Below are 27,266 nucleotides of genomic sequence, written 5' to 3' on the forward strand. Positions count from 1 at the left end.
TGAATTAAGTACCATTCTTCACAAGCCCGGGAGTAACCCGAGTTAAGAGCCTGCTGAGGATTTATAGAAACCTTTGACAGCTGTCAAACTAGCTGTCAAAGTTGGAAGAATTGAAAGTTGAAACTTTAACCGGTTATATCGTTACAAAATATTGAAAACAAAGAAAGATTGTTGCAAACAAATTTGACTTTTGGGTCGGAGGGGAAAAGAACATTAAGTAACCAGAATCCCTCTAGAGGGGATTCTTGGACATTACAAGAATGGAACTAAAACAGGGAATACAGGAAATACGTGCTGACTTGAAAAAGCTGATTTCTCTCGTGGGAAAGTTGTTAGAGATGAATGAGAAAGGCCTTGTTTTGTCTACGAGCCCCTCAAACCCAAAGTTATCTGAAGATATACCAACTGAATTGGAAAAGGACTCGCTGCTCAAAACACAGGCAGCTGGACAAGAAAAAGAACCAAAGATTGAGGAGGAGAAGATATCTGCCAAGCAGGAGGAGCTGAAAGAAGGGATGGCCGAGATGATACAGAAGAGAAAAGAGAACTGGAGACCTGCTAAGAAGAACCTTAAATTGACCAATGAGAAAGTCGGACTAGCTGGGACATATAGATTTTGGAAACAGTGTTGGAGCACCACCTGTAAACAAGTAGGTCTCATTGGAAGAATCACGGTCAGCACCGAGAAAATACATCCTCGACCCTGGGTGTTAAGCAAGAGAGACTTTCGAAGAAACCGGCTGAAAGGGGCTGAGAGAGACTTGCGTGCCTTGGACGTAAGATCACCAGGCTAAAAAGATGGACCAAATGGATTTTGGTTAGGGATGGAAACCGGGGAGGGTAGGGTGGGACCTAACAGTCCGAAGGGGGTCTGTTCTTTCTTTGCTTTAGGAGTATAAAAATTATAGGTTTTTTTTATTATTATAAAAATGGGGAATCGGTGGAGGGGAAATAGTGGCAATCTTAGGAAGGGTATATTTTTTTTTTTTTTTTCTCTTTTTCTTCTTCTTCTCTATATATAGGGCTAAGGTATATATTTTAATAAATGGCTAAGGTATAATAATGAATTAAAGCTTAATTTTATTATAAAAAATTATCTTAATTAAACTAGGGTCAAGTGATTTTAATTAAACTATGTTTTAGGATATTAAGTGGAAAACTTGCTTGAATAAACAATTGAAGATGGAATACAATAAGGGGAGATGCGGGGAAGTCTTGAAAAGAAGTTAAGGAAAATGAGTCTAAAAGGTGGAAACCTTCTTTGTTGTTTTTTGTTTTCTTCTCTGGTCTTTTTACTTTTTTTTTTTACCTCTCTTTTTTTCTTTCTGTTCTGTTATTTGTAACCTTTTGAAAATTTAATAAAGATCATTATATATATAAAAAAAGAGTGACTCGTGACATAATAATATCTCTCCCACATGATTTCATGATTATGTGTTAATTTTATTTATGTAACTTTATTGTGTACCTTGTTGTACCTTTTATTTCAGTATACCCTCCATCTGGCCCTGCAATCTTAAAATGCTTCTCTGCTTTAGCACTCAAGCAATGGGGAGAGTGCTTGCTGAACTAACAAAAGTGGTGGTATACACTCAGCAAAACGACCTTGTAATTTTGAGGATTTCCCCCCTGGTTATTTTTTAAACTTCCTGTGCACCTCCTCCTCTGTTGCTGAATGTTAAAAAAGAATTTGGTCAATTTCACTTCCCTGCTGTTCAGCAGCAGGGAAGTGAAACTGACACAAACATTTCTGTGCAGCAAGATGATTCCCTTGTCTGTCTATTGAGTACTGGATGTAGCACAATCAGAGACACGTGGAAGGATTGTACAAGCAACAATGGTGACCGAGGATGAACTTTGCACAATCTTTTGTGCTTTTATATAAACTGCAGCAAAGCTACAGATGGAAGACATTTGTTAAAATAAGCATGAAACAAGGCTACCTTAGGAAGGGCTTCAACAAACTTCACCACTAGTTCGCCTTCATTTCCTTCCTCATTTTCTCCCTCCTGGCTCTTTACAAAGCCTGCAAAAGTATGAGAAAAGAAAAATCATTTGCCAGCGGAGAAATGCACAACAAGCACACACATTTGCAAAACTAAAATAAAAAAACTTGGCAGCAAATGGAAACTGCTAATTATTCTGCTTTCTGGACACAAAAATGGGAAGCATTTGTGTGTACAAGAATCTGATTCTGTCAGAATGTTTGCAAAGTCCATTTATTGAGTCCACTGAATGACCTTACTATCTTGTCTTTTTATTATTTCCTTTCATTTAAGAAAGGTGTTAGAAGTCTCAGTGCATGCATGGACAAGAGGATAAGGAGAACATAACAGCTCTTCCTACGCCACTCAAGATAGCACATTTTTGAAATTCTAATTTAAGATTCCTAACACATGGTTTCCATAGAAATGTATGCAAATCTCTGTATATTCCCCCCAATTTTTTGTGTGTGGAGCTGGATTAATCGATCTCTGTGACATGTGAATAAGAGTACAGTAGAGGCATACTATTTTTCTTTGCAGAGGAAAGAATAGTCAACAGACTTTGGGCATGTACTCTTTCACTGCATAAATGGCTCAGATTCAGGAATTCATACAATTTCCAGCATTGATGTACAGTTCTGCTTACAAAACAAACAAAATGATTGTCTCCCAAGGCATCAACTGTTTTTATTGGCTGCAATTCACAATGCGATTAAGCTGCAGCATTCCAATTTAAGTTCTGATAAAATATAAGGCAATTCTCCCAATCTTGGGAGAATCCATTTACATGGCTACCCCTAATATTTTTCTGCCCAAGTTGCTCTGCGGTTGTGACAAAGGAGGCTCTGAATTGCTTGTTATGAAGATAGAAAACTGATTTTGCATGCCACTGCAAGCCTTCCAATTTAAGGTAGAGAGGTTTTGTGCAAAGACTATGCAATCTGGAGACAAGAAAAGCAAAAAAATGATCTCTCTCATACACACACGAGAGAGAGAGAGAGAGAGAGAGAGAGAGAGAGAACAAGTTCATTCTCCTACAGTGAATATAGTCATTCCAGCAAATGCTGTGTACTGCTATTGTACAATACAGAACTAGGTTTAGGACTAGAAATGACATCTGTTGACTGCACTATGCTACCTTGAATGGGTTCAATAACTTGGTATATGTCCAATATAACATAGCAGTGATGGACTACACCCACATCACATTTTCTTCCAAGCTCAGACTAGCATGTATAGTATTTCCCCCTCTCTTCTTAACCCTCACAATATCTCTGTGTTAAGTTCCAGAGCATGGTCTGAAGTTGCAAGATGCAGCAACCTTGTTGAAGCTAAGTAGGTCTGGTGAGTGCCAGAATGGGAAGCAACCCTCTGAGAGCGCTATATATATCACCTTCTATGGTATAACATAAATTAAAATACATGATTTATGGAGAAATATAGGGATTTGCCATGCAGCAGCAGCAGACTAAACTGCAGGGTCTGTGGCTAGTATCAGTTGCCTGGCTGGCTTGTGCCCTTTGGATAATAGAACTGTAGGGCTTTTTTTAAAGGTATACTACATGTATGAAACTTAAGTGGTAATAAGGGAAACAGCCCTGATGATGAAATTTCAAGGGAAAGCAACAAATAAAAATTGGCAAAATACAGCAATTAACACCAAAGAGTTACTACAACAAAGAATGAGTATTTCAAAAGACAAAGTGGATATATTCTGATTCATTCTCTCTCTCTCCCCGCTTTTGAGTTTGTCAATAGCCCCCCTTCTGCAATATTGTCCCTTCTTGATAACCTAAACATCATTAGAGCTTCTGTATAATAAAGACAAAAGGTGGAAGAAACAGTACTTTCTAGGCAGCTGGAGTAGAACTCAATGTAGAATTTTGTCTGAGACTTCGTCTTAAGGGTGGCACTGCAGCGCAGGAACTCAATCTGTCCCAGGGAGTCTGTGTACTTATCATCTGGAGAAAGGAGGACACTTGTTCAGGTTAAAGATAATAGTTTTAAAGCAATGAATGAGATTGTTTTCTACTACATCTTTCTTTATTAAGGGCAGGGAAAGCTTGCAGTGCATTTGCTTACCATTCTTTGAGACAAACTGAGAGGTGACAGCAACCTCAAACGTAGCAAAGACAGGACTGTGATCACTTGTCATGATGTCACTGGTGCATCCTAAGAGGAAAGTCAGATTCTAAGCACCTGTTTTTCTTGACCTCCCAAGGATGGAGAGAATAATGCAATTGTCTGTCCTATACTCAGAGTTATCTATGGAAACAAGAAGCCCCATCTCTCCAAGGGGGTTGTGTACTAGATGGATCAGTCCATCTAGATGGATCAGTCCATCTAGTACACAAAAGTTTTCTGACACAGGCTTTGGACATGGTTACTTGAAACACCACATGTTCCTGAACAAATCAGTCCAGGTGAGCCTTGGGGACCTTCTTCAGATTTCACCCCTCTCTGAAATAAGATAGGTGGTGGCGGCCAATTGTGGGGCCTTCTCTGTTTTGGCACTACACATTTGGAATCCCTTCCCTAGAGAGCTTTATCTTATACCCATTTTAATTTTCCTGTCATCACCAGGTCAAAATGGCCTCAGATTGAGTACCGTATTTTTTGCACCATAACACTCACTTTTTTTCTCCTAGAAAGTAAGGGGAAATGTCTGTGCATGTTATGGAGGAAATGCCTACGGGTGGCAGGGGGGATCTGCTGCAGTCGTGAGCAGAGGATCCATGGTTCCCCTTCCTTCCCTCCTCCGTGGCTCGCTTTGAAACAGCAAAGCAGGAGAAGAGCCACTGAGTGGGGAGGAGAGAGGGACAGAGAGCCTGCTTCTTTAAAGGAGCAAAGCAGGAGAGGAGAGGAGCCGCTTACACAAGTGTAAGCAGCTCCTTTCCGGTTTGTTTCTTTAAAGCAAGCAGGCTCTCTGTCTCTCTCTCCTCCCCACTCAGCTCGCTAAATAGCAGCAAAGTTTTTCAGATCGCTAAGCCGGGGATGAGCGGGGAGGAGGGAGAAAACCAGAGCCTGCTTGCTTTAAAGGAGCAAAGCGGGAGAGGAGAGGAGCCTTCTCCCCTTATAGCCCTCTTCTTCATTATTTGCAGCATCCTTCTCCACCCACCCGACGCGTGCTTCTTCTCCCCTTAAACCCCTCTCCTGCATTATTAGCAGCATCCTTCTCCACCCACCCCACGCATGTTCCTTCTCCCCTTAAACCCCTCTTCTGCATTATTAGCAGCATCCTTCTGCACCCACCCCACGTGTGCTCCTTGTCCCTTGAGTGCTTTTCCTTCCCTCCCCACTTAAAACGTGGTTACAAATCATGGATCCACATGGATCCTCAGGATTTTTGCATTGGGCTACTCCAAACTCACTGTCAGATCACATGTCTGTGGCCACAGCATGAACCACAAAAATCATACATCCACTGTTTCATTTAGAATATTTTTTTTTCTTGTTTTCCTCCTCTAAAAACTACGTGCGTGTTATGGTCGGGTGCGTGTTATAGAGCGAAAAATACGGTATTTGCTGTAGATCTATAGTTTTACAACATTTCATGTTATAGTTTGCTATATATCATGATTTGGATAAAATATTTCCTAACTGTGATTTTATTTTATGTGTGTCGTTTTGGTAAGACTCTGATAGCATTTGCCGAAGAACTGCTTATAAGCATTTGATTGGGAACACATTAAAAATACATTTAAAAGACAAACAAACCCAGAGGCCAGAACTGGGAACCAGGATTAAGAAACACTAAACCACCAGCAGCCCTCTAATGCTACACAGCTTTTGACTCAGGGAAAATGGGATATTCTACAGGTTACTGGCGGTAGTGAGGTTCTTCCTGCTTAGTGACAGCGGCCTAAGAAGGTGTTCTAACATCTGCAAGGTGCATTCCCTGTTATCACACAGCCGATTCTCTCCCCACTACACATCCAAGTTTTAGGAGCAAGCATTCCAAGCCAGAAACGACAGGGTGCATCTATTGCTGAGAACTTGGCAGCAAAAGGCAATGCTACAGATTCAGCTCTGAATCATTTCCGTTTAAACCAGCTTTGCTGCTATTCCCAATCTGTTCTCTACCCACCATAAGATTGACACACCACATGCACCAGGGGATATGATTTCCAGAGCACTCGATCACACCAGGATGGCAAATTGTATTTCACCTGCAAACAAAAGGAGAGTCAATATCGAAAACACATCACTCCACAAGAAGGAAAGCTCTGGTGCCAAAAAGCCAGCAGCTTGTTCCCAATTAGAGTTCTTTCATGGTGCTCCTCTATAGAAAGAGGAGCAGTTCTGGCAACAGACACCATTTGAAACATCGTAATATGCTGGAAGATATGGCATACCCCTGTTGCTTTCTGCTTGGTGTAGACATAATGCTCCCGGGTGTTCCTTTCAAAGCGATAGGTTGGGGCAAATGTTATTTCCTCCTCCTCTGAAAGAGACAGATAGCTAGTTATTGTTTTAACCAAAACCTGGGTACACATGTCAAAGCGCATCATGCAGGTTAGTTCAAATCAATGTATGGGGCAGCTCCTAGAACACAGTTAGCTGTTAGTATATATGGTCTCTCACGATATGGATTGGGCAGTTTTCTTAACGCAAATAAATCAATTGCATTGCAAAGAAAAAAAGGATTGTCACAAAGAAAACGTTTACCACATGTGTCAGTTTCTATACAGAGCAATTTAAAGCAGGTCATCACTCTCTCTACTGAGATTACTCTCTCAGTGATTACCCCTTTAGAAGGGCGTTTTTCAATAGCAAAGTAAAAAAGGGCAAAGGAATAGAAGCAGAACTTACCAAACTGCAGAAACACCTTTTGATCCCTCTTTTCAATGAGAAGCTGGTCGTAAGGCAGTAGCTCTGTGTACTGCATCTGTTTGATCTTATGGACGATATTGTCTGCTTCCTGATAACAAGGAAATGTCATAATGGCAGATGTACCACTCTCTTTTCTTAAAAAAAACAAAAAAACCTTCCTGGTTAATAAATAGCACACTAGCATCTGAGGCCACAAAAATCTGTTACTGAGGCCCAACTACATCTGATATGCAACTGGGTCTCCTGACACTTTGATTCTCAAAACTGGCTGATAGCAGTGGTACATTTTCCAATCCAATTTACATAAATTTTTCAAAGGTGCTGCAAGGGCTAAGAGCAACCTGGAACAGGAGTGATTTAGATCAGGAAAATGACATGAGGAAAAGAGGATTTTTAAGGGATTTTTTAAAAAAAAAAAGGATTTTCAAAAGCCACCCCAAAGTATTCCTGCTCTGATTCCATTTGAAGCTTCCTGTTGCAAGTTTTAAATAACAAAGAACCTATCAGTTTTTCTCTGCATTTTGTGTAGTTCCTATCCTTAGTTGCAAATGCACCATCAAAAATGTTATCGCCCTGGAATAGAGTTCAATGGGGCTTATGCCCAGGAAAGTGGATATAGGATTTCAGCCCTCAGGTGTTTAGTTTCCTAGGACCAAAATGTATTTGCTATACTGATCTCTTGATTACATTGCACCCAGTATCAGCACTCATTACGCCTCTCGCAACACCCCTAACCTTCCCTTGGTGCTTTCCCACATATCCCTAACAGTCTTCTTCCAGCTTTTTCTTCCTGCTTGGTTACTCAGCAGCTGCAAATAGCCATGCTTTCCTTTAGGCTCCATGATACTTGCTTGCTTCAACTTCAGTAGCAACCACATATCCAGAGAAAACACAAGTCTGATTATTGGAAGAACAGGTTTCACCCAAGCTCAAGGGGGTGGTGTATGTGTGAGCAAAATGTATGGAGAATGATTCTAACGTAGGTTCATCGCTAAAATCATGAATGTCTGCATGAACCCTAAGAGTGTGACCTAATTCAAATCTCATCCCACCCAAAAACTCATTAGGTGACAGGGATTCTCTCAGTTTCAGACCTTTGCTTGCTATATGAGGATGGTGTTATATGTTGTGGGAACCTTGCTAAACCCCAGAAATTAATAAATTGATTATTTGGAGTATTGAAGGGAAGATTGCAGGCCAGTGGAAAAATACAAGCAGTGCCTCACCTGGGATAGAGGCATTAGCCCTACAAAAGGTGTTGATGGCCCATCTAAGAGGAATCTTGGGCCTGGGCAGACAAAGATTTGCCAAGGTGATGTTGTGTGGGTGTGAGGTGACAGGAAAAGAGTGTCTTTAGCAAGGTGTGCTGGGAAGAAGAAGGAAGAGAACAGAGAGAGAGGTCCATCTTGGGCGGGCTGAGAGAGAGAGAGAGAGAGAGAGAGAGAGAGAGAGAGAGAGAGAGATGCCTTTGACTCCAGCACTGAACTGCTGTGGGGAACAAGCCCCTCTTGAGATGGCCAAACTGTAAGATGGGAACTCCCTCCATGCAGAGTGAAGGTGTAAACATATGAACAAACCATATTTCTTCTTAAAAGTTACGACCATCTCCGCCACGTCTTCAATCCTCCAAAGGAGGATGGGTTCTGGGTGAGTGCCTGGAACCCCCTGGAATTTTGCTACTGCTCAGCAGAGAGTGGAAGTAGTGCCCAACTTTTGTAACAATATAATAACAGAAGTCTACTTTGCAACGTTATTGTAAGGATAGCCTGGTTAATGTATGTAGAATGCTCCATTCACTCACAAGAGTTCTGCATAAATGCAAAGTACTATTAGCTAGTAGCAGAGTGCTGGACTAGGATTTGGGAAACTAGGGTTCAAATCCCCACTCAGCCATGAAGCTTACTGGGGGACCTTGGGCCAGTCACTCTCTCTCTCAGCCTAACCTACTTCAGAGGTTTGCTGTGAGGATAAAACTAGGAGGACAAGGACTATGTACACCACCTTGAGCTCATTGCAGGAAATGTGGGATAGAAATGTAATAATAAAATGCAATAATAAATAAACGGGCTCTCTAACCGCTGTGGGCAACTCTAGGCGATAGTTCAGGTCTCCCAGCCAAAAGAGATGAGTAAACCGGTGGGTGATGTTAAATGGACTCAACTTCTTGTCTCCCAGTGACAGAAACCGCAGAATACTTGTGTAGTTCTGGTTCCGCCTATTAAAACACAAGAGCAACATTCGGTATACCATTTTATTATATGGCCTCTCACCAGCAGCATTATCAGCAGAGACAGTTGGCTCAAGACAACAGTGGACTAGATAAACCCATGAATCTTTCCCTGTCTTGGCTCTGGCTAAAGCCTCAGCTTCCCAAAGGCAATATACAGCCAGACAATCAGTTCAGTATAGCTATAGGAGTAACTTGTCTCTGTGCATTATTATGGAACTATCTGATCCACTAGCTTGGCATTGTACACATTTAAATGGAAGAAGTAGCTGCTTGGTTGCCAGAAGAAAAGGTTTATGGGTTCTGTTTTTCTGTTTCCTACTGATAGTTAACTGACTGGTGAAACTGGTCTAAACTTGAAGGGTCAGCAGCTTGTGGTATAGTCCGTTTCCTCTAAAGGAAAGCTTTTCTTAAAAAAATGGCATTCACTGTGGAAAAAAGAGAAAGCACATACTATTTAAATGTATTGAATAAAAAGTGAGAGCTATTTAAATGCCAGGGAGAGAAGGGAACCTTGCGCTATTTTTGCAGTATTTTAAAAGGGGCATCTTTAAGTGGATATATACACACACATTTCACTGTAGGACACACAAAAATTAAGAAAAACCTTTGGAAATAGCTCTGTGTGTATATGTATGTGCAGTCATACCTTGGATCCCGAACGCCTTGGTAGTTGGACGCTTTGGCTCCTGAATGCCGCAAACCCAAAAGTGAGTGTTCCGATTTGCGAACGTTCTTTGAAACCCGAATGTCCGACGGGGCTTCCACAGCTTCCAATTGGCTGCAGGAGCTTCCTGCAGCCAATCAGAAGCCGCGCTTTGGTTTCCGAACGTTTTGGAAGTTGGACTTCTGGAACGGATTCCATTCAACTTCCAAGTTATGACTGTATGTGCATATTTGCCATCAGTAGCACTATACAACAGCTGCCTTAAACATCTGCATACAATGCATTGCAATAGTGCTAGCTGCATTTCTGAGAGCTTCTTGTATTTGCCTCCTGCTGGCTTCCAGGTATACCTTGATTTAAACTGATTGACCAGAGAATATGGTACAATGAGAGCCAGTGTGGTGTAGCGGTTAAGAGCGGTAGTCACATAATCTGGGGAACTGGGTTTGCGTCTCCGCTCCTCCACATGCAGCTGCTGGGTGACCTTGGGCTAGTCACACTTCTTTGAAGTCTCTCAGCCCCACTCACCTCACAGAGTGTTTGTTGTGGGGGAGGAAGGGAAAGGAGAATGTTAGCCGCTTTGAGACTCCTGAAGGGGAGTGAAAGGCGGGATATCAAATCCAAACTCTTCTTCTTCTTCTTCTTCTTCTAGGAGCAATTCAACATTATTGCTTCCAAATCTCTGAAAAGTTGTTGCCTCTACACAACCAAAAGGGCTCTGGGAATAAGATCCTCCATTCAAATGCTCTAATGCAATCGAATGTGCAGAAAAAGTGGTAGCTTTAATTTACCATACATACTGTCTCTGTGTGAATTTATTTATTATTTATTTGTATTTATTTTCTGCTAAGTAGTCAGGAGTGCTTCAATACCTTCAGAGCTACTGCAACATTGGGCCTTGCACAAACAAAAAATATGGGACAACTGCCAAGCCTGGGGTACCTTGTTGCAATCTATGAGTGTGCCGGAGGACAGAAGGAAGACCTTGAAGTATGTGTTGCCATGGGAATTTGCAACTGCTTCAGGAAGCAAAAATTGGGGCATGTGAAGACGGAAAAGTACTGCGATATAACACAGCTCGACTCTTCTGCTTTATATTGGCATGTTTGCATGGTTTCTATTTCTGGAGCACACAGCAAAGGGAGGGCTATACATTGAGTCAACAAACAAGCGAGACCTGTAAGCACAAATAGTTACAACCCCTCTGTTCCTGTTTTACTGGAATGTTCCCTTCTAAACCACAGGAAGAAACAACAATGGAAACCCAATCTTCAGCTATTCACTTGTTGTTTTTAGAAAGAGAAGAAATTGTACAATCACAGTTACAGATTCTTCAGCTATCTAGCTACAGTTTGTAGCCTGTGTCCATGCCCATGTGTCTGTATTACTGTTAAGTTGCACATGGTGGGGAGATGCTGTATAGCAACTCTCTGGTGCACTGAAATTTTCACCCCAGAAAAATGAAGACATGTTTAAGGTGCCTAGGACTTACGTATCTGCCAATGTTTGTGAATTTTGTTTACACCAGCAGCAGGACTGCAGCCTCAGGTCTTTGGTCCAAATAACCATCTGGGCCAAGATAAATAATCTGTGCCTCTTTGTATAGAAAAAAAAGCTTTTTGAATACATTCTATGTGTTCCATACTTCAGTGGGGCTTCTTGTTCCAAAGAATGCAGCTCAGGGTCATTAACAGCATGCTTAGCACTGGCCACTTTCCTTTGTCAGAAAAAGCAGCTGCACAGGGCCCCAATCCAGTTGGGACTGCAGTGCATGGGAAGAAGTTTTTCTTTTTAAAAAAAATTCCCTGTGCAAAATTCCACCCCACACCCTGGTGCTATTTGCTGTCCAAATGTGCTATTTGCAGAAACCAGCACCTTTAGTGAAGAGGTAAACAGAGGAAAGGATTATCCCTTTCCATTGGGTTCCTCATCCCTGAACTAGATGGATTGTTGATTTGCTCCAGCTGGGGCCCCTTTATGCTATTATATTCTTAAAATTGGTGGGTGGCACTGTGGGTTAAACTACAGAGCTTAGGGCTTGCCGATCAGAAAGTCGGCGGTTCGAATCCCTGTGATGGGGTGAGCTCCCGTTGCTCGGTCCCTGCTCCTGCCAACCTAGCAGTTCGAAAGCACATCAAAGTGCAAGTAGATAAATAGGTACCAGTCCAGCGGGAAGGTAAACGGCGTTTCTGTGCGCTGCTCTGGTTTGCCAGAAGTGGCTTAGTCATGCTGGCCACATGACCTGGAAGCTGTACGCCAGCTCCCTCGGCCAATAAAGCGAGATGAGCGCTGCAACCCCAGAGTCGGCCACAACTGGACTTAATGGTCAGGGGTCCCTTTACCTTTACTTACTAAATGCCTAGAGATAAGACATGCAAGGGTGACTATTTTAAATCCTTCCCATGCGTTTCTTTTCTTGTTCAAATAATACCCACCACCACTACCAAGCTGTCACATCTAATTTGAATATTTGTACTGATAGGAACCTCTCTGTCAGCAACTGCAAGGCTCTCCAATGGCCCTCAGAATTTTACCTGTGTTTCTTCTCACTTCCTGAAGTCAAATGGCTGTTCACAAAACCAAAGGAGGTTCCATTAAACATGAATGACACCCCAACAGCTCCTTTGTTGCCTGAGAGGTAAAACAAAACAAGAAACGGAGAAGATTGAGAAATCAATCCAACCCCCAGGGCTAACTAGAACAGCAAAAGACTTCTAAAGTGGAGTAGCGAATGCAGAGAAGAGGAAACCAGAACAGCAGGACTTCACATGTGTAGTGCAGAGTTTCACTGAATATTTTCTTCCAAAAGCTTAAGAAAGAAAGTGAAAGATGAATTTCCCTCTGCAATTGAACAAAGTTCTATTCTTCCAGTTACGGATTTTTCAGCAGAGCAAGAAACCCTGTGGTTTTCATTGATGGGACAGTTCCTGCAAATTATTCCTGTGAATAACATTGTAGTGAAAAAGGATTTATATATATTTGCAAGGATGCAAGGCATTCCTGAATTCCCATCATACTCACATCTGATCTGACTTAGGACAGTATCAATGGAATGATTTGTGGGAGCACATCGATGAGCACACCTCTAACACTGAGAGTACATTATTGCATGTGAGTACACTAGCACAAATCACTGTAGGATTATATCAGCTATTATAGTACATTTCCAAAGGATACATACCATACAGTATCAGTAATTTTGCTGACAAAGTTGAAAGAGGAAGCAGTGATTTTCAAGAGTGGTCATGAAAAGAAGCATATCTTACGATACTCTTTCATATTCTGTTTCAGTCTTTGGCTTCCTCTCATTTATTTGAATGTATAACCTTTGAGATCCAATGTAGGATTTTTAAAAATTTATTTAAAAAGGATCTATGTGGCCAAAAAAAGGTAAGCCTGCCCTCCATACTTTCTGCCCCGGTAAGCCAGCAAGGCTTTGGAAGTGGTCTTGCCACTTCACACACAGAGACAACCCCAAATCGCACCGTTAGAATAGTGCACAAATGAACCTTTGGCTCGGGTGCATGTTTTAGGGCAGGAAATCCCATCGTGGGAATCGGGTACTGAAAACACCTCTCTGCATATCTTACAACCTTGGGAGACTTGTTGTGATGAGAGTGTCTGTCAAGTACATTTTGTGCAAGCCTTACCCAGTCTGTTTGCAATTCCTGTCTTCACGTTGTCAATGCAGAGGTGGCTTATGCGATTCTCATGTTCTGGCTTGGCCAGGACAACAATCCTGATGTTCCAGAGGGTATGGATTGCTACCTAATCAGGAAAAAGGAAGTCAGCTGTCACATAGTTTGATGCAGCTGAACTGTAATATAGCCTAAAGCCATAGTACAGTGGTACCTCAGGTTACGTACTTAATTTGTTCCGGAGGTCCATTCTTAACCTGAAACTGTTCTTAACCTGAAGCACCACTTTAGCTAATGGGGCCTCCTGCTGCTGCCGTGCCGCCGGAGCCCGATTTCTGTTTTTATCCTTAAGCAAAGTTCTTAACCTGAACCACTATTTCTGGATTAGCGGAGTGTGTAACCTGAAGCATATGTAACCTGAGGTACCACACTGTAAAGGTTATTTGTATTATGACAGACAGAGGTCTATACTAAATCCTCTTCAAACAAACCTCTGATTCTCATTTTTTAGGGGAACGGCTGTAGTTCGTTGACCAAGTACCTGCTTTGTATGCAGAAGGTCCCAGCCCAACCCTTGGCATCTCCAGGTAGGGATGGGAATATCCCCTATCTGAAACCCTGGACAGCTGCTGCCAGTCAGTGCAGACAGTATTGAGCTAGATGTACCAATGGTCTGATTCAGTATAAGGCAGTTTTCTATTGTCTAAGCATGCGACCCAAATGAGAACGCTACTGAGTTGTAGGCCACATCCATGCTAAAGCACATTTAAAGCACATGACTTCCCCCAAAGAATCCTGGAGACCATAGTTTGTAAAATGTGAATGAGAACTGTAGCTCTTTGAGGGGTAAACTACAGCTCCCATTATTCTTCAGGGGAAACTTTGTGCTTTAAATGTGGGGTGTGGATGTGACCCTCATTGCGTACAGAAATAAACTACTGAATGGAAGTTGGGTTCAAGATATGACCTGCTTTTCGATAACGACTGGCACAACATATTCCTGCTTATGGGGAACAGCATTTATAGCAATAGCATAAATTCAAGTGAAGCACAGGGTGCCCCCCATATTATACCCAAACTGTATTTTACCTAATATTAGAGATGAGAAGCAGAATCAATTTTGATCTTTAACATCCAGCGTAGAACGATAATTAGTGGCATAAGATTTTTGACCCAAATAAAATATGTGCTGTTGAGTGGCTGGGGAAACCCAGCCAGTTGGGTGGGATATTATTATTATTATTATTATGTGTCTAATATATCTAACGGGACACGGGTGGCACTGTGGGTTAAACCACAGAGCCTAGGGCTTGCCGATCAGAAGGTCGGCAGTTCAAATCCCCGCAACGGGGTGAGCTCCCATTGCTCGGTCCCTGCTCCTGCCAACCTAGCAGTTCGAAAGCACGTCAAAGTGCAAGTAGATAAATAGGTACCGCTCTGGTGGGAAGGTAAACGGTGTTTCCGTGCGCTGCTCTGGTTCGCCAGAAGCGGCTTAGTCATGCTGGCCACATGACCCGGAAGCTGTACGCCGGCTCCCTCGGCCAATAAAGCGAGATGAGCGCCGCAACCCCAGAGTCGGTCACGACTGGACCTAATGGTCAGGGGTCCCTTTACCTTTACCTAATATATCTAACAGCCTTCAGAAACATCTAAATTTTCTTCAAGAAGCAAGTATGCAGGCAGTGTGGATGATATACATTGCTAGTGAAGTCTACTATCCCAGTTTTGCTTTAAGCGTCAGAATAAAAATGTCTTTCCTTACCACTTTGAAGCTGATACTTGTAATCTCTTGCAAGGATTGTCTTAGAATCTCTTGCCATTCTTTCTCTCCCAGGGAGTCCTCCTGTGTGCCAATCACATAGATGTCATGTGGAATGTAGTCAGCTGTGTCATCTCGGGTCTTCCCCTGCCCCTTAGAGAGAAACCAGGAGCTGATCTTCTTTGGTGGAGGAGCATCACCTAGATGGACAAATCCAAAACCAATATGAAACTGATCCATCTAGTGCAGTATTGTAGTTTCCCCAGCCCTTCTCAGAGGTGCTAATGACCTTCTGAATGCAAAGCAAGAGCTCCACCACTGAGCTGTCCCGCAACTCTCCACTAGCCTACGAGGAGATAGCTTTTATATGGTTTACTACATGCAGAATCTCACATGGACATACACACATGGATAATATGCTTTGTGCCACATTTTATCTGCATTTCTCTGATGGACAGGTCACCACCTTTCCTAGCAGATGTTTAATTCAGCAGAAAAATCACTGTGGGGAGGGTTCTCCTTTTTGATTCCCCCACCCTGTCACCCAGCTCTTAGAAATAGGATCCTCCGTCAGAAAAGGAGTAGCAATTGAGGTGCCCTTGAGATGCTGTTGAACTCCCAACTTCCATTAGCCCCAGCAACACCGTCAATGGTCAGGGATGACAGAAGTCCCATAACATCTGGCAAACACCATGTTTGGATATTCCAGGAACAGATGAATCTGCCTATCTGATGATTCTCTTATACAAAAGAAGGCCATACATTAAATGACAGAGATGTTCGAGCAATAAAGGAGTATAGCAATGAGGGTAGCTGGCAAAGCTGTGATATGGTTACTTTTGAACCAAGCAGCACAAACATGCTAAACTTTATTGGAAATTCATTGAGACGAAACTTGTAGGAATCTAAACAGCAAAGATTGGGACACAAAACTAAAATGTATACCCAGGTTCCAGGTCCCAATGAAGATGGTGATCATATCAGGCTCTGGCTGCTCAGAATGCTTATTCTTCATCTGCTGTAGAAGTTGGCAGAAGCCTTCTCTCTTCTAAAAATGGAAGAGCAAAATACAAAGAAACCTGGCTAATAAGATTTTTTAATGATATTTATTATAGTTTCCAATTAATACAGAAAATAAACATACACAAAAAAATAATAAAAACACAAAAATACAAAAGCAAAAAAGAACAATTAAAACAAATATAATTTCCATTACTCATTTCCATTAACTTATTTCCCAGACCTCCTCTCACCTCCCCCTTTTGTATTCCCGTTCAGATTCTTAGTTCAGCAAATCCTTATTATAACTTGTTATAACTTATCATATCTTATTGTTCAACCTCTGCGTTACAGCTGGTAACCACTTAATTTTTATCCAACATCACACTAATGTCCATTAATTTCATGTGGCAAGGACTAGTTATGCTGGTGCTGAATTTTGAAAAATTCAGAGTCTTCTGAAGTTAAAAACCAGAATAAGTATGTGAATGCTTGGGTCTGGGGCAGCCAATATGGTGCCCTCCAGACCATCCAGTAGAGGTCTAATGACTATTACAGTATGCAATATCTGGAGAGTACCACATTAGCTATGCATCCGTTCCAGTCATTCTTTTACTTAAACTACGTGCAGATTGAAGGCAGTTCAACTAATTTCCACTAAGCTGCTCCAGAGTTGAAGTTTCTATTCTCCTTTCATCTATTACAATGAATGACTGAGATCTAATCTGCCAATTTCCTTGACCCTGTGCAAACACAAAGGATAAGCATGACTCATATTACTGCATAATTTTTATTACAGACTCACTTATGCTTAGAAAATGTTCTCTGGATATATTCTAGCTTTATTTGAACGGAATCGATGAGAGCCCTTAAAAGAATTCACTTAGTTTTCTCTTTGATATAGGGTAGGGGGAGCCAATGTGGTGCCCTCCAGATGTTGCTGGACGACAACTTCCCTGAGCCCAGCCAGCATGGCCAATGGTCAGAGAGTACCATGCTGCTGGCAAAGGCACACAAAGATGCCAACATTCTTCTCCAGAAACTCACATATGGAATATGTTATTGAATACCATGTAGGGGTGCCATCTCCTAGGAACGGAACCTTTTTTGGGGGGCCCAATGTTTTTTTGGGAAGGGGCCAGCCCCACAGTGTTCAAATGGGGTGGAGGAGACCAAGCCTGGAACCAAAAGTGGTGTGGCTTCAGTGGCAAGCTCCTTCTCCTCCTCCCAGGCACTGGCAACCGCCGCTACACCACTGGCCAGATTCTCTTACTGGGGATGGGGACATAACTTGATTATTTTCTCTCTTTACATTTTTCTCTTTTTAAAAAATAGCAAAATAATGTCATAAATAGCAGTGCCTTGCCTGTGTTAAAGGGCTCGTTGTGCACAAGTACCCATAGTGAGGAATTTACCTTAGAATCAGCAAATACATATTCTTTTCGGTGTGTTTTCTCTTTTTCTGTTTCCAGTACAATTACCAGCTTGTTAGGAAACTTCTGAGACTTGATGAGCTGTAGAACTAAGAAGAAGCAAGAGAACACTGGTTCTGGCAGCACAAATTCTGAAATGAAATGTACTACAATGCTGATACATGTCTGTGTATATGAAGTTGTAAACTCCAGTGCTATTTATAACCTGGTCTATGATGAATAAGGTTAGATTAAAAAAAAAAAAAAGACAGCAATTTAAGACTGAGCCTGAGCTACAAGTTTGTTATGGTTTCAAGGCCTAACTATTGCTGGAACACTTTCTGGTCATGAAACACTGAAGCTGCTCAGCACAAAGGAATATTGTGTAGGCTCTATGGCCCCAAACACTTGAAGGGCTTGCCCACACTAGAGTTTATTGAGTGTTTGCAGCTGTTTACTGAATGTTTGCATTCCTCTTTAATTTGCGTAGTCCACATGACAACCTCAACCTCAACATTTCTCCCCTGTAAAATTGGGTTTATCTGATATGCAGCTAATCCAATAAATTGAGGAAAACCAGGTGCTGAACTGCTCTACTCAGTGTCACAGATTATTTGTTTGGGTGGGGTGTCTGGCGGGGGACTCGATATTCCCTTTCTGCTCTCCCCTTTCCACTACTTCCTCAAAGCTTTCATTTATTTTTCAGCTGTGTCTCTTCCTATTTCCTTTGCACTCACGAATGGAGGGGTGTGTGTGTGCCCCCCTAAGATTTGCTCAAACCCAAAAAACTCACAAGTAAACAACTTAAAACATTGTGCACTGAGAATTTATAACTGCCATTGTGAAACACATTTCCTGTACTGTTGGTTGCCAGATCTCTGGAATATCAGCAAAAATATTCAGTGAATCCCAGCGTTTTCACACATCTCAAATGAGCCCAGTATCTTACTTTTATTGTGAGTATAGAACTTGTCTTCAGGGCCATCCTTAGCTTTCTTGATAATGAGTTTTCCTAACTCAACATCAACCTTAAGATGTATTTTGGATGGAATTCCAAGAGAATCAGTTTTCACCTATGAGAAAAGGAAAACATTATTCATAAGTGATCCCCCCTACCATTTTGAATGAGATAACTAGCTCTTAACACTGCATAATTACATGCAAACACACACACACACACACACACACACCCCTATATATATCCAGTATGCAGATTTTCTTGCGGCACTGTACTGTATTGAGGAACTTTGGTTGAGTGAACATGGAATGTTATTTTTTGTAAGAAGGAGAGCACTGTACCCGTGAATTAAAAACATGGGGCTAGGCAGTTTCCTCCATCAGCACACAGATTTCTCATTATTCTATAGAATGACCTCCCCCTCTTCTCCCACCCACCCCCTATTTGTTCTGCGGTTTTCTCCGAGCCTCCAGAACAGATTTGGGTCTAGCGCAGGACACACATCCTGGGGGAAGCAAAGGTGGGCCCTCTTATGCTAGTCCTAATTCTTGTGCTAACCCACAAATGACATTTAATACCACTCAACGTGCTGTTCTGACAGTCATGGTGCTTCAATATAGCATTATAAAAACTTACTATACTACTGGAGGGGGGAAATAAAATTCACCTCAAAAGTTACAGGAGGGATAAGCGAACGTCGATGTGTTGAGTCGGGCCCTTCAATCAACAATTTTTTCACCTATAAAAATGCAAGCACATAGATTTCTATTTGAAAGTCCTAAACTGCAATTGGAGAGATCCCAGATTAAGACAATCCATGTCATAATGTGCAGATCAGCAACGATAAATAAGTACTCTGATTTAGCAACAGAAATTCAGATTGTCAAATTAATTAGGAAGAAACAGAGATTATTATTACTGAGATTAAATTACTATATCACCCTTCATCCAAGGTTCATAGGAAGGTTTACAATATACAAACGCAAAAATACATAACACAATAACAATAAAAAACAATTAACCCCAGTTTAAAAGGCCATATACAAAAACACATACTAATGTAAAGTGTGCATTAAAATGCATCTATTAATGAAACTAGAATACAAAAATATATTAAGAAAAAATTGCACTAAATTGTTGATGAATTTTCATGAGGACTTTAAAAATAATAGCGATCAACTGATGTGGAAATGCGGATAATTGAACATAAGATTGGAAAAAATGAGAAACCGAGTGTCATTTGCTAAGGATGCTAGAGTGGTTAGGGGACCCCTATTCTGTTCAAAGAAATGCAATTCCCAGAGTGGTTTTTAACCATCTATCCCTTTTCCCATGGAACTCTTGTAATTGTAGCTCTGTAAGAGAATCAATTCTCAGCACCCTTTAACGAAGTACAGCTCCCAGGATTCTTTGGAGGGAAGCCATGACACTTTAAGGTGGTATGATACTGCTTTAAATATATGGGTATGATACTGCTTTAAATGTATGGTGCAGTTGGGGCCCAGATCTATGGAAAGGAGAAGCTTGGGGATTTGACCTATGCATTGTTTGAAAGGAAGGAGGCTAGACACCTTACAAGAGCTTTTAGTTCCTGGCTAGCAGAAGAAAACAGAATTTCATGTCAAAAGGTTTCTGGCCTCCCCACTCCCACCCTATTTCCCTCAATAAGCACTGGGATAAAGAAAACATAGACATAAGAATGACAGGTGTGTGAATAAAGCTACTGGAAAATAAAGAGGGAGCAATGAAGAATTATTGTTTCCAGTGTTGAACTCATTACTTGGCCTTCAGCAGCTGTTCCAAGAGTGGCTTACAACAGTTGAAAGGTCAGTATTAAAAGCAGTTAAAATTAATTAAAACAAACATTGCCATACCTTGTCTTCAATGGAAGAAAGCAATCCAGTCAACTGGACAAGTTTTCCACGGGTGACGTCACAAGATGGCTAGTAGAAATAATGCAGAAGAAGCAAAGTGTTAGGTACCAGTGAAGTCACTCCCTCCCTCCTCAGTGGAAGCTTGAAATTGTACCACAAGCATAGATCATCTGTGATACGTGTCAGAAAAAAGAAAGACAAGCCAGCACTGGAGTGCCTTATATTATGTCAGCAAGTCTCCTGCATCCTGAAACACTGCAGCCTGGAATTTAAGCGAATTTGCTGAACAGATAAATCAAAGACAATGCATTTCAAACTTGGCATGTTGAGGCTAGCGAGTGATGCAAAGGCAGTCTAGAGCCGAGCCATGTAGGAAAACTGAAATGGTAACATTTACAGAGCCACAGGTGGAAGAAATACTTGGAATACCTGATTTATGTGGGCTGATGGAAGGAAAGTTGTTCTGTATTGAAGTTCTCACCCTGGCCACCAGGGGCATTGTGTATATAGTTTTCACTCAGGTCCACGTCAATTACTTTAGGCGGGAAACCCTGGGTTGTTGTTGCTACAATGTTGATAGCTGGCTGCCTATAAAAGCAGGCCGGCTGAGCTATTTGCTGTTCAGTTCTGTTCCAGCTTACAAATAAAGAGCTGCTTTGGAAGAATCACTGTGTCGTCTGATATGTTCACCCACAACTTAACAAAAGTCTTGCCAGAGGAATGCAGAGGGTCCATCCAAATAGCCTGCTTATTTAACATGCATCCTGATTTGCTTACACGGAGGTTGGACCATACCTGAGGATGCCAGGGAGGCGGCGGGTGGACCGTTTGGGGCAGCGCAGAGCCTGCAGGCGCCCAAGCCACCATGTCACTCCCAGGAGAGATGTGTGGCTTGGGTGCACTGCAGGCCCCACCGTGAGTACCACCCAGCATTTTGTCACCCCCCTCAATGGTGACACCCAGGGCGGCTCGCCCCACCACACACACCCTTCTTCCGCCCCTGCATGGGGGACGCTGTTGTAGAACAGAATGTTTCTATTTTCATCTGAGGAATGTTGGAAGGTATGCTATATCCCTTCCCCTAAAAGGGTGGTGAAAAACTATACACTGAGAGATGTAACAACAAACTTGCAGTCTTGGGCCTGAGGAACCTTGCTGCACTTTACATTATAAAACGGAGGGAACTGAGAAAACAAATGCTAGCACAGTGCAGCTGACCCTGCTCCAAAGCTTGCAGTGTGCTCCATCCCTTGGAGTCAAGAAACAATTTATTTGGCATAATTATGCAATAAGTGCTTTCCCACACCCCCTGCCAGTTTGATGTTCTCATTTCGACCTGCTCCACCTCCTGCCTCCTCCAGCAGATCATACCTGAGAATGTCGATGGAGCCCTGGAGGCAGCTGCTGGTCAAACACCATCTGTAAGGACTCCAAAGAAGGAAGAGTCCGAGACACCTCACTGAAAGCAGAAAGATATGAATTGGAGATTTGTGGTCATAAGAACCTCTCTGTGTAGGGCTAGACAGACAAGCTGTTGCTAATCAGCCCAAAGGAGTCTGCTTGAAATTATGCCATGCTGATTTTCTGCAGCACAAGCTGCAAAGGCCAGTCTTTAGAAACTTGAATTTAGTTCTAGGATGTATTGCTAAATAAGCAAGAAGCTCTAAAAAAATGCAGGTCTTCAATACAGGATGTGACTGTGTGGGTAGAGCTGCAGAACTGATAACAAGAGTTAAGCTGATAGTAATTCCCATGTGTGCTCAAAAGGGAAAGGAACATCTATATTTGTCGGTCAGATTCTGCAGCAAACAGAGTAGTCTCCCACCAAAATGAACAAGGTTTACAGCAGGATTGCTTCAGTAAACTAGCCTTCAGGAAAGGCTTAACATACAAATTCTGTACACACAGAATTTCCCTGTTAACTACCAATCGAAATGTGCCTCCAGAGTCCAGACTAAGTTGTGTTTACCTGAAAAGTCCTTTGCAAAGTGTTGCAAGCAATTTCTTCAGCTGAGGGAGATTCCAAGGTGCTTGCTGTACTGTCTCAAGATCACTGGTGACATGAACTCGCAAATAATCCTGGATGAGTTTGAAGTGCTCTTCTGGAATACTGTGAAGGAAAGGGGGGAAACTACTTGGAAGACCACTAAGGCTTATGAGCTTGCAAATGGGCAGAATATCCTAGTGAATGAGAGCTAGTGTGATATCAGACCTGAGAAGAAAGGGGAGGGGGGGAAGCAGGGGAGGCAGCTGTGGCAGGGAGAAGGTCCCAATTCTGCTGCTTATCCCTTAAAAATTGATGATTTTTTTCTAAGAAAGGGAGCTGTCTGGGGGGAAAGCTGCCAACACACTTCTGTAATGGTAACTCACAATCATATAGTGATTTTGGGAGTGTTCAAACTACTTCGTTCAAACTACTTTTTCAAGGTAGGTAAATAATGCAGATAACAGGGGCAATAAAAAGTAAACAAAAAACGGAGATATGAATGGGGTGGTATCAACCAACATGGACAAGTCACAAAGCCAAAACGTGACAAAAGATGGCAGACTACCTAAGACTTTTTTTGAACTGACTGACAATATGGACTTGATTGACATTTGGAGGACAAAGAACCCCTTGGAAAGAGAGGGAACATTCTTTTCTGAAGCCCAACTGACATGGACAAGAATTGACCAAATATGGATATCTAGAGGTCTGGCACCCAAGACCAGAAAGGTGGAAATCTGCCCAAAAACCTGCTCCGACCATAATGCAGTAAAGATGGATATGAGACTACTACCAGCCGGCTCCTTTAGATGGAAGATGAATGACAATTTGTTTAGAGATCAGGAGATTACTAAGAAGGCCCAAAAAGCTTTGAAGGATTACTTTGAGATAAACTTGAACACTACGGTGGAAAAAAGAATCATCTGGGATGCAAGTAAGGCTGTGATGAGGGGGTTCTTGATACCACAGAATGCTGCAAAGAAAAGGACACAAAATGAGAAAAAAGATAAGACTCTGGGGAAAATTAAAGAATGTGAGAAGAAGTTAAGATTAAATCCGTAGTCACAGCCGATTCTGAGAGAAATTAAACTCTATCAAGCACAATATTCCAAATTGATAAACCAGGAAATAGAGTGGAAAGTTAAGGTTACAGATAGGTAGCCGTGTTGGTCTGCCATGGTCAAAACAAAATAAAAAAATTCCTTCCAGTAGCACCTTAAAGACCAACTGAGTTAGTTCTAGGTATGAGCTTTCGTGTGCATGCACACTTCTTCAGATACACTGAAACAGAAGTCACCGGACCTTTCTATATAGTGAGAAGGTGGGGAGGGGTATTACTCAGAAGGGTGGTGGGAGTGGGTGATTGGCAGATAGCTGCGATGAGCCTGTTGACGACTCTTAACTGGAAAGTTAAATTAATGAAACAAAGGTCATTTGAATCGGCTAATAAATGTGGGAAACTGCTAGCATGGCAGTTGAAGAAGAGACAAAAATTAAACACAGTTACAAATCTAGAGATTCAAGGAAAGAACATTCAGAACCCTGTGGAGATTAGAAAGTGCTTTCAGAGATACTTCAAAAAATTATATACTCAAGGGCCGGAAGATGTGACTGAGATAGAACAATTTTTGATAAAGAATGGACTACCAAAACTGTCACAAGAAAAAAGATCAATCCTGAATTGTAAAATAACACGACAAGAGATTGAACAAGCCATTCAGAATATGCAACTGGGCAAGTCTCCAGGGCCAGATGGGCTCACCTCCAAGTACTATAAGACATTGAAAGACTATCTGATACAACCATTGATGGAGGTGGGCAATGAAATTATGGAGGGGAAGAAGGCACCGGAATCGTGGAAAGAAGCTTTTATCACATTGATACCTAAATTGGAAACTGAAAAGACACAACTTAAGAACTACCGTCCCATCTCCCTTTTAAATGTGGATTACAAAATTTTTGCAGTCATTTTAGCAAGCAGATTTAAAAAAGTTTTAAATGAAGTAATTCACAAGGACCAAGCAGGCTTTCTCCCAGGTAGACATTTATTTGCTAACACAAGGAACATTATTGATATTTTGGAACTACTGCAAACAAATATTAATACAAAAGCTGTGTTAATTTTTATAGATGCAGAGAAGGCCTTTGATAATATTTCTTGGAAATTCATGAAGAAAAATTTGGAAGGGATGGGAGTGGGACGGGGGTTTGAAAATGGGATAGATGCAATCTATTCAGAACAAAAAGCTAAACTGATAGTTAACAATGTGGTTACAGAAGAGTTCAAAATTGAAAAAGGAACACGACAAGGATGCCCTATTTCCCCACTGTTATTCATCTCAGTCCTGGAGGTGCTCTTGAATATGATTAGGGGGGACCGGTTGGTTGAAGGAATTCAGATCGGAGCGAAACAGTACAAACTTAAAGCTTTTGCAGATGACCTAGTTTTGACCTTTCAGGAGCCAGAACCTAGTACGAAAAGAGTATTACAACTGATTCAAGAGTTTGGTCAGGTGGCGGGATTTAAATTAAATAAGCAGAAAACCAAGGTATTAGAAAAAAATTTGACAGTCACAGAGTCAGAACGGTTTCAGAGAGAGACAGAGTTAAATGTGGTTAAAAAAGTAAAATACCTAGGGGTAAACATAACAGCAAAAAACTTGAGTCTATTTAAGGACAACTATGAGAAATGTTGGTCAGAAATTAAGAGAGATTTAGATAGTTGGACAAGATTGAAACTTTCCTTGTTAGGCCGAATTGCTGCTATTAAGATGAATGTACTGCCAAAAATGCTGTTTTTGTTTCAAACATTACAGATTGTGGACAAAACGGAGTGCTTTCGGAAGTGGCAGAGAGATATTTCCAAATTTGTCTGGCAGGGCAAAAAGCCCAGAATTAAGTTTAAGATATTAACTGATGCGAAAGAAAGAGGGGGCTTTGCCCTGCCAGACTTAAGGTTGTATTATGAATCAGCAGCTTTCTGCTGGCTAAAAGACTGGCTACTTCTTGAAGACACTGATGTACTGGATTTAGAAGGTTTTAACAATACTTTTGGTTGGCATGCATATCTATGGTATGACAAGGTTAAGATTAACAAGGTTTTCAAGAACCACATTGTCAGAAAAGCAGTGTTTAACGTCTGGACAAAATATAAAGACTTACTGGAAAATAAAACTCCAAGGTGGCTTTCACCATTGGAAGCTAAGGCCCGAAAAAGACCAATGGAGGTCAATTGGCCAAAGTATTGGGAAATACTAGAAAAAGACGGAGATAATTGGAAATTGCAGAGTATGGAGAAAATGAAAGATAAAGTGCGAGATTGGTTACACTATGCTCAGATTAAGGAAGTTTTTAAACTTGACAAAAAGTTAGGGTTCCAGGTGGAAAAATCAAAGCTGGAAACGGAATTGTTAGAACCTAAGACTAAGGTACTTTCAAGAATGTATAACTTGCTGTTAAAATGGAACACACAAGATGAAACGGTAAAATCGGTTATGATAAAGTGGGCACAGGACATTGGGTACAATATCATGTTTGAGGACTGGGAAAGGTTGTGGACCACTGGGCTGAACTTCACTGCATGTAATGCTTTGAAAGAAAATGTTATGAAAATGATATACAGATGGTACATGACCCCAGTCAAACTTGCAAAAATATACCATTTGTCCGATAATAAATGTTGGAAATGTAAAGTAAGTGAAGGAACTTTCTTTCACCTCTGGTGGACCTGCCCTAGAGTGAAGGCTTTCTGGGAAATGATATATAATGAGCTGAAAAAGGTATTTAAGTATACCTTCCCTAAGAAACCAGAGGCCTTCCTCCTGGGTATTGTCGGCCAGAGGGTGTTAAAGAAGGACCGAACATTTTTTTTGTATGCAACAACGGCAGCAAGGATACTCGTCGCTAAGCACTGGAAAACCCAAGATTTACCCACACTGGAAGAATGGCAGATGCAACTGATAGACTATATGGAACTGGCCGAGATGACCGGCAGAATCCGAGACCTGGGAGAAGAGACGGTTGAGGAAGATTGGAAGAAATTCGGGATTTACTTACAAAAATATTGTAAATTGTATGAATGTTAAGAAGGATGCTAGATCATAAATAATCTGGCACCACTAAGTTAGATGGTGTTATGAAGATAAGTGAGATTTAAGAAAAGATAAATTTTTGGATAATTATTAGATTACATTTAAATTCTTAGGATTTGAACAAAGGATATCTAAAATTAGAGAAAAAACATGGGAAAATTAGATAATAAGATTGGAAACAAGGCGATAAATTGCTGGAAAAATTTTTTTTTGTGTGAGGAACGCAGGAGCGGGAGATGTGAGAAAGTCCAAAGAAGTTAAGAAATTATGTTAAGATACATGTTATATTGTTTCTTCTTTTGTATTGTATTTAAAAATTGTTAATAAATATTTATAATAAAAAAAAAGTAAACGAAAAACTTTGTGCTGTAGGCAAGAATTAAAGCAGGGGCACCTTGATTTGTAGCTCAGTGTTGCACAGCTTGGTCCTATGAACCTTTACTCAGAAGTAAGTTCTACTGAGCCCAATGGAACTGACTCCCAAGCATGTACACAGATGACTGCAGCTGTGACCATGATGTTCCACCAGCTATTTATCTCTTTCTTGTTCATTACTATGTTATGTATGAGTAACTCCTTATACGGAGGGAAGGAAGGCGTTCTTCCTGTCTGCAACCCACACAAAAACAACCCTTCTAACCTTTTCCTGAGAGGACTCCCAGCCAGCTCATTTAGCTGCCATCTGCAAAATAATTTTGAGCCCCACCCTCTTATCAGGTGGCAGATTTTTGTGTTTTCAGTATTAGGGTTGACAGCCTCCTGTACCTTTTATATAGGGACAAAAAAAGAGAATTCCACCACATGCAACGTCTCCTGTTACTGCAGCACCTAGTAAA

At 41.4% G+C, this 27,266-nt stretch overlaps 1 protein-coding gene across 1 annotated transcript in view; it reads right to left on the bottom strand.

Moving 5' to 3' along the window:
* INPP5D (inositol polyphosphate-5-phosphatase D) overlaps positions 1-27,266 on the bottom strand; it is a 67,423-nt gene that overhangs the window by 10,944 nt on the left and 29,213 nt on the right. Inside the window, exons 5-21 of the mRNA XM_081864599.1 lie at positions 22,322-22,462; positions 21,724-21,811; positions 20,353-20,421; positions 19,146-19,217; positions 18,470-18,593; positions 17,524-17,630; positions 16,055-16,157; positions 15,113-15,309; positions 13,363-13,480; positions 12,247-12,343; positions 8,895-9,033; positions 6,798-6,906; positions 6,341-6,429; positions 6,073-6,154; positions 4,068-4,157; positions 3,833-3,946; positions 1,944-2,026 (exon numbers count right to left, since the gene is read on the bottom strand). Of these exons, the coding sequence (XP_081720725.1) occupies positions 1,944-2,026; positions 3,833-3,946; positions 4,068-4,157; positions 6,073-6,154; positions 6,341-6,429; positions 6,798-6,906; positions 8,895-9,033; positions 12,247-12,343; positions 13,363-13,480; positions 15,113-15,309; positions 16,055-16,157; positions 17,524-17,630; positions 18,470-18,593; positions 19,146-19,217; positions 20,353-20,421; positions 21,724-21,811; positions 22,322-22,462 (1,822 nt within the window). The remainder of the gene's footprint in view (positions 1-1,943; positions 2,027-3,832; positions 3,947-4,067; positions 4,158-6,072; positions 6,155-6,340; positions 6,430-6,797; positions 6,907-8,894; positions 9,034-12,246; positions 12,344-13,362; positions 13,481-15,112; positions 15,310-16,054; positions 16,158-17,523; positions 17,631-18,469; positions 18,594-19,145; positions 19,218-20,352; positions 20,422-21,723; positions 21,812-22,321; positions 22,463-27,266) is intronic.

The sequence above is a fragment of the Podarcis erhardii genome (assembly GCF_964252035.2).
Source record: "Podarcis erhardii genome assembly, chromosome: 5".
Taxonomy (NCBI): domain Eukaryota; kingdom Metazoa; phylum Chordata; class Lepidosauria; order Squamata; family Lacertidae; genus Podarcis; species Podarcis erhardii.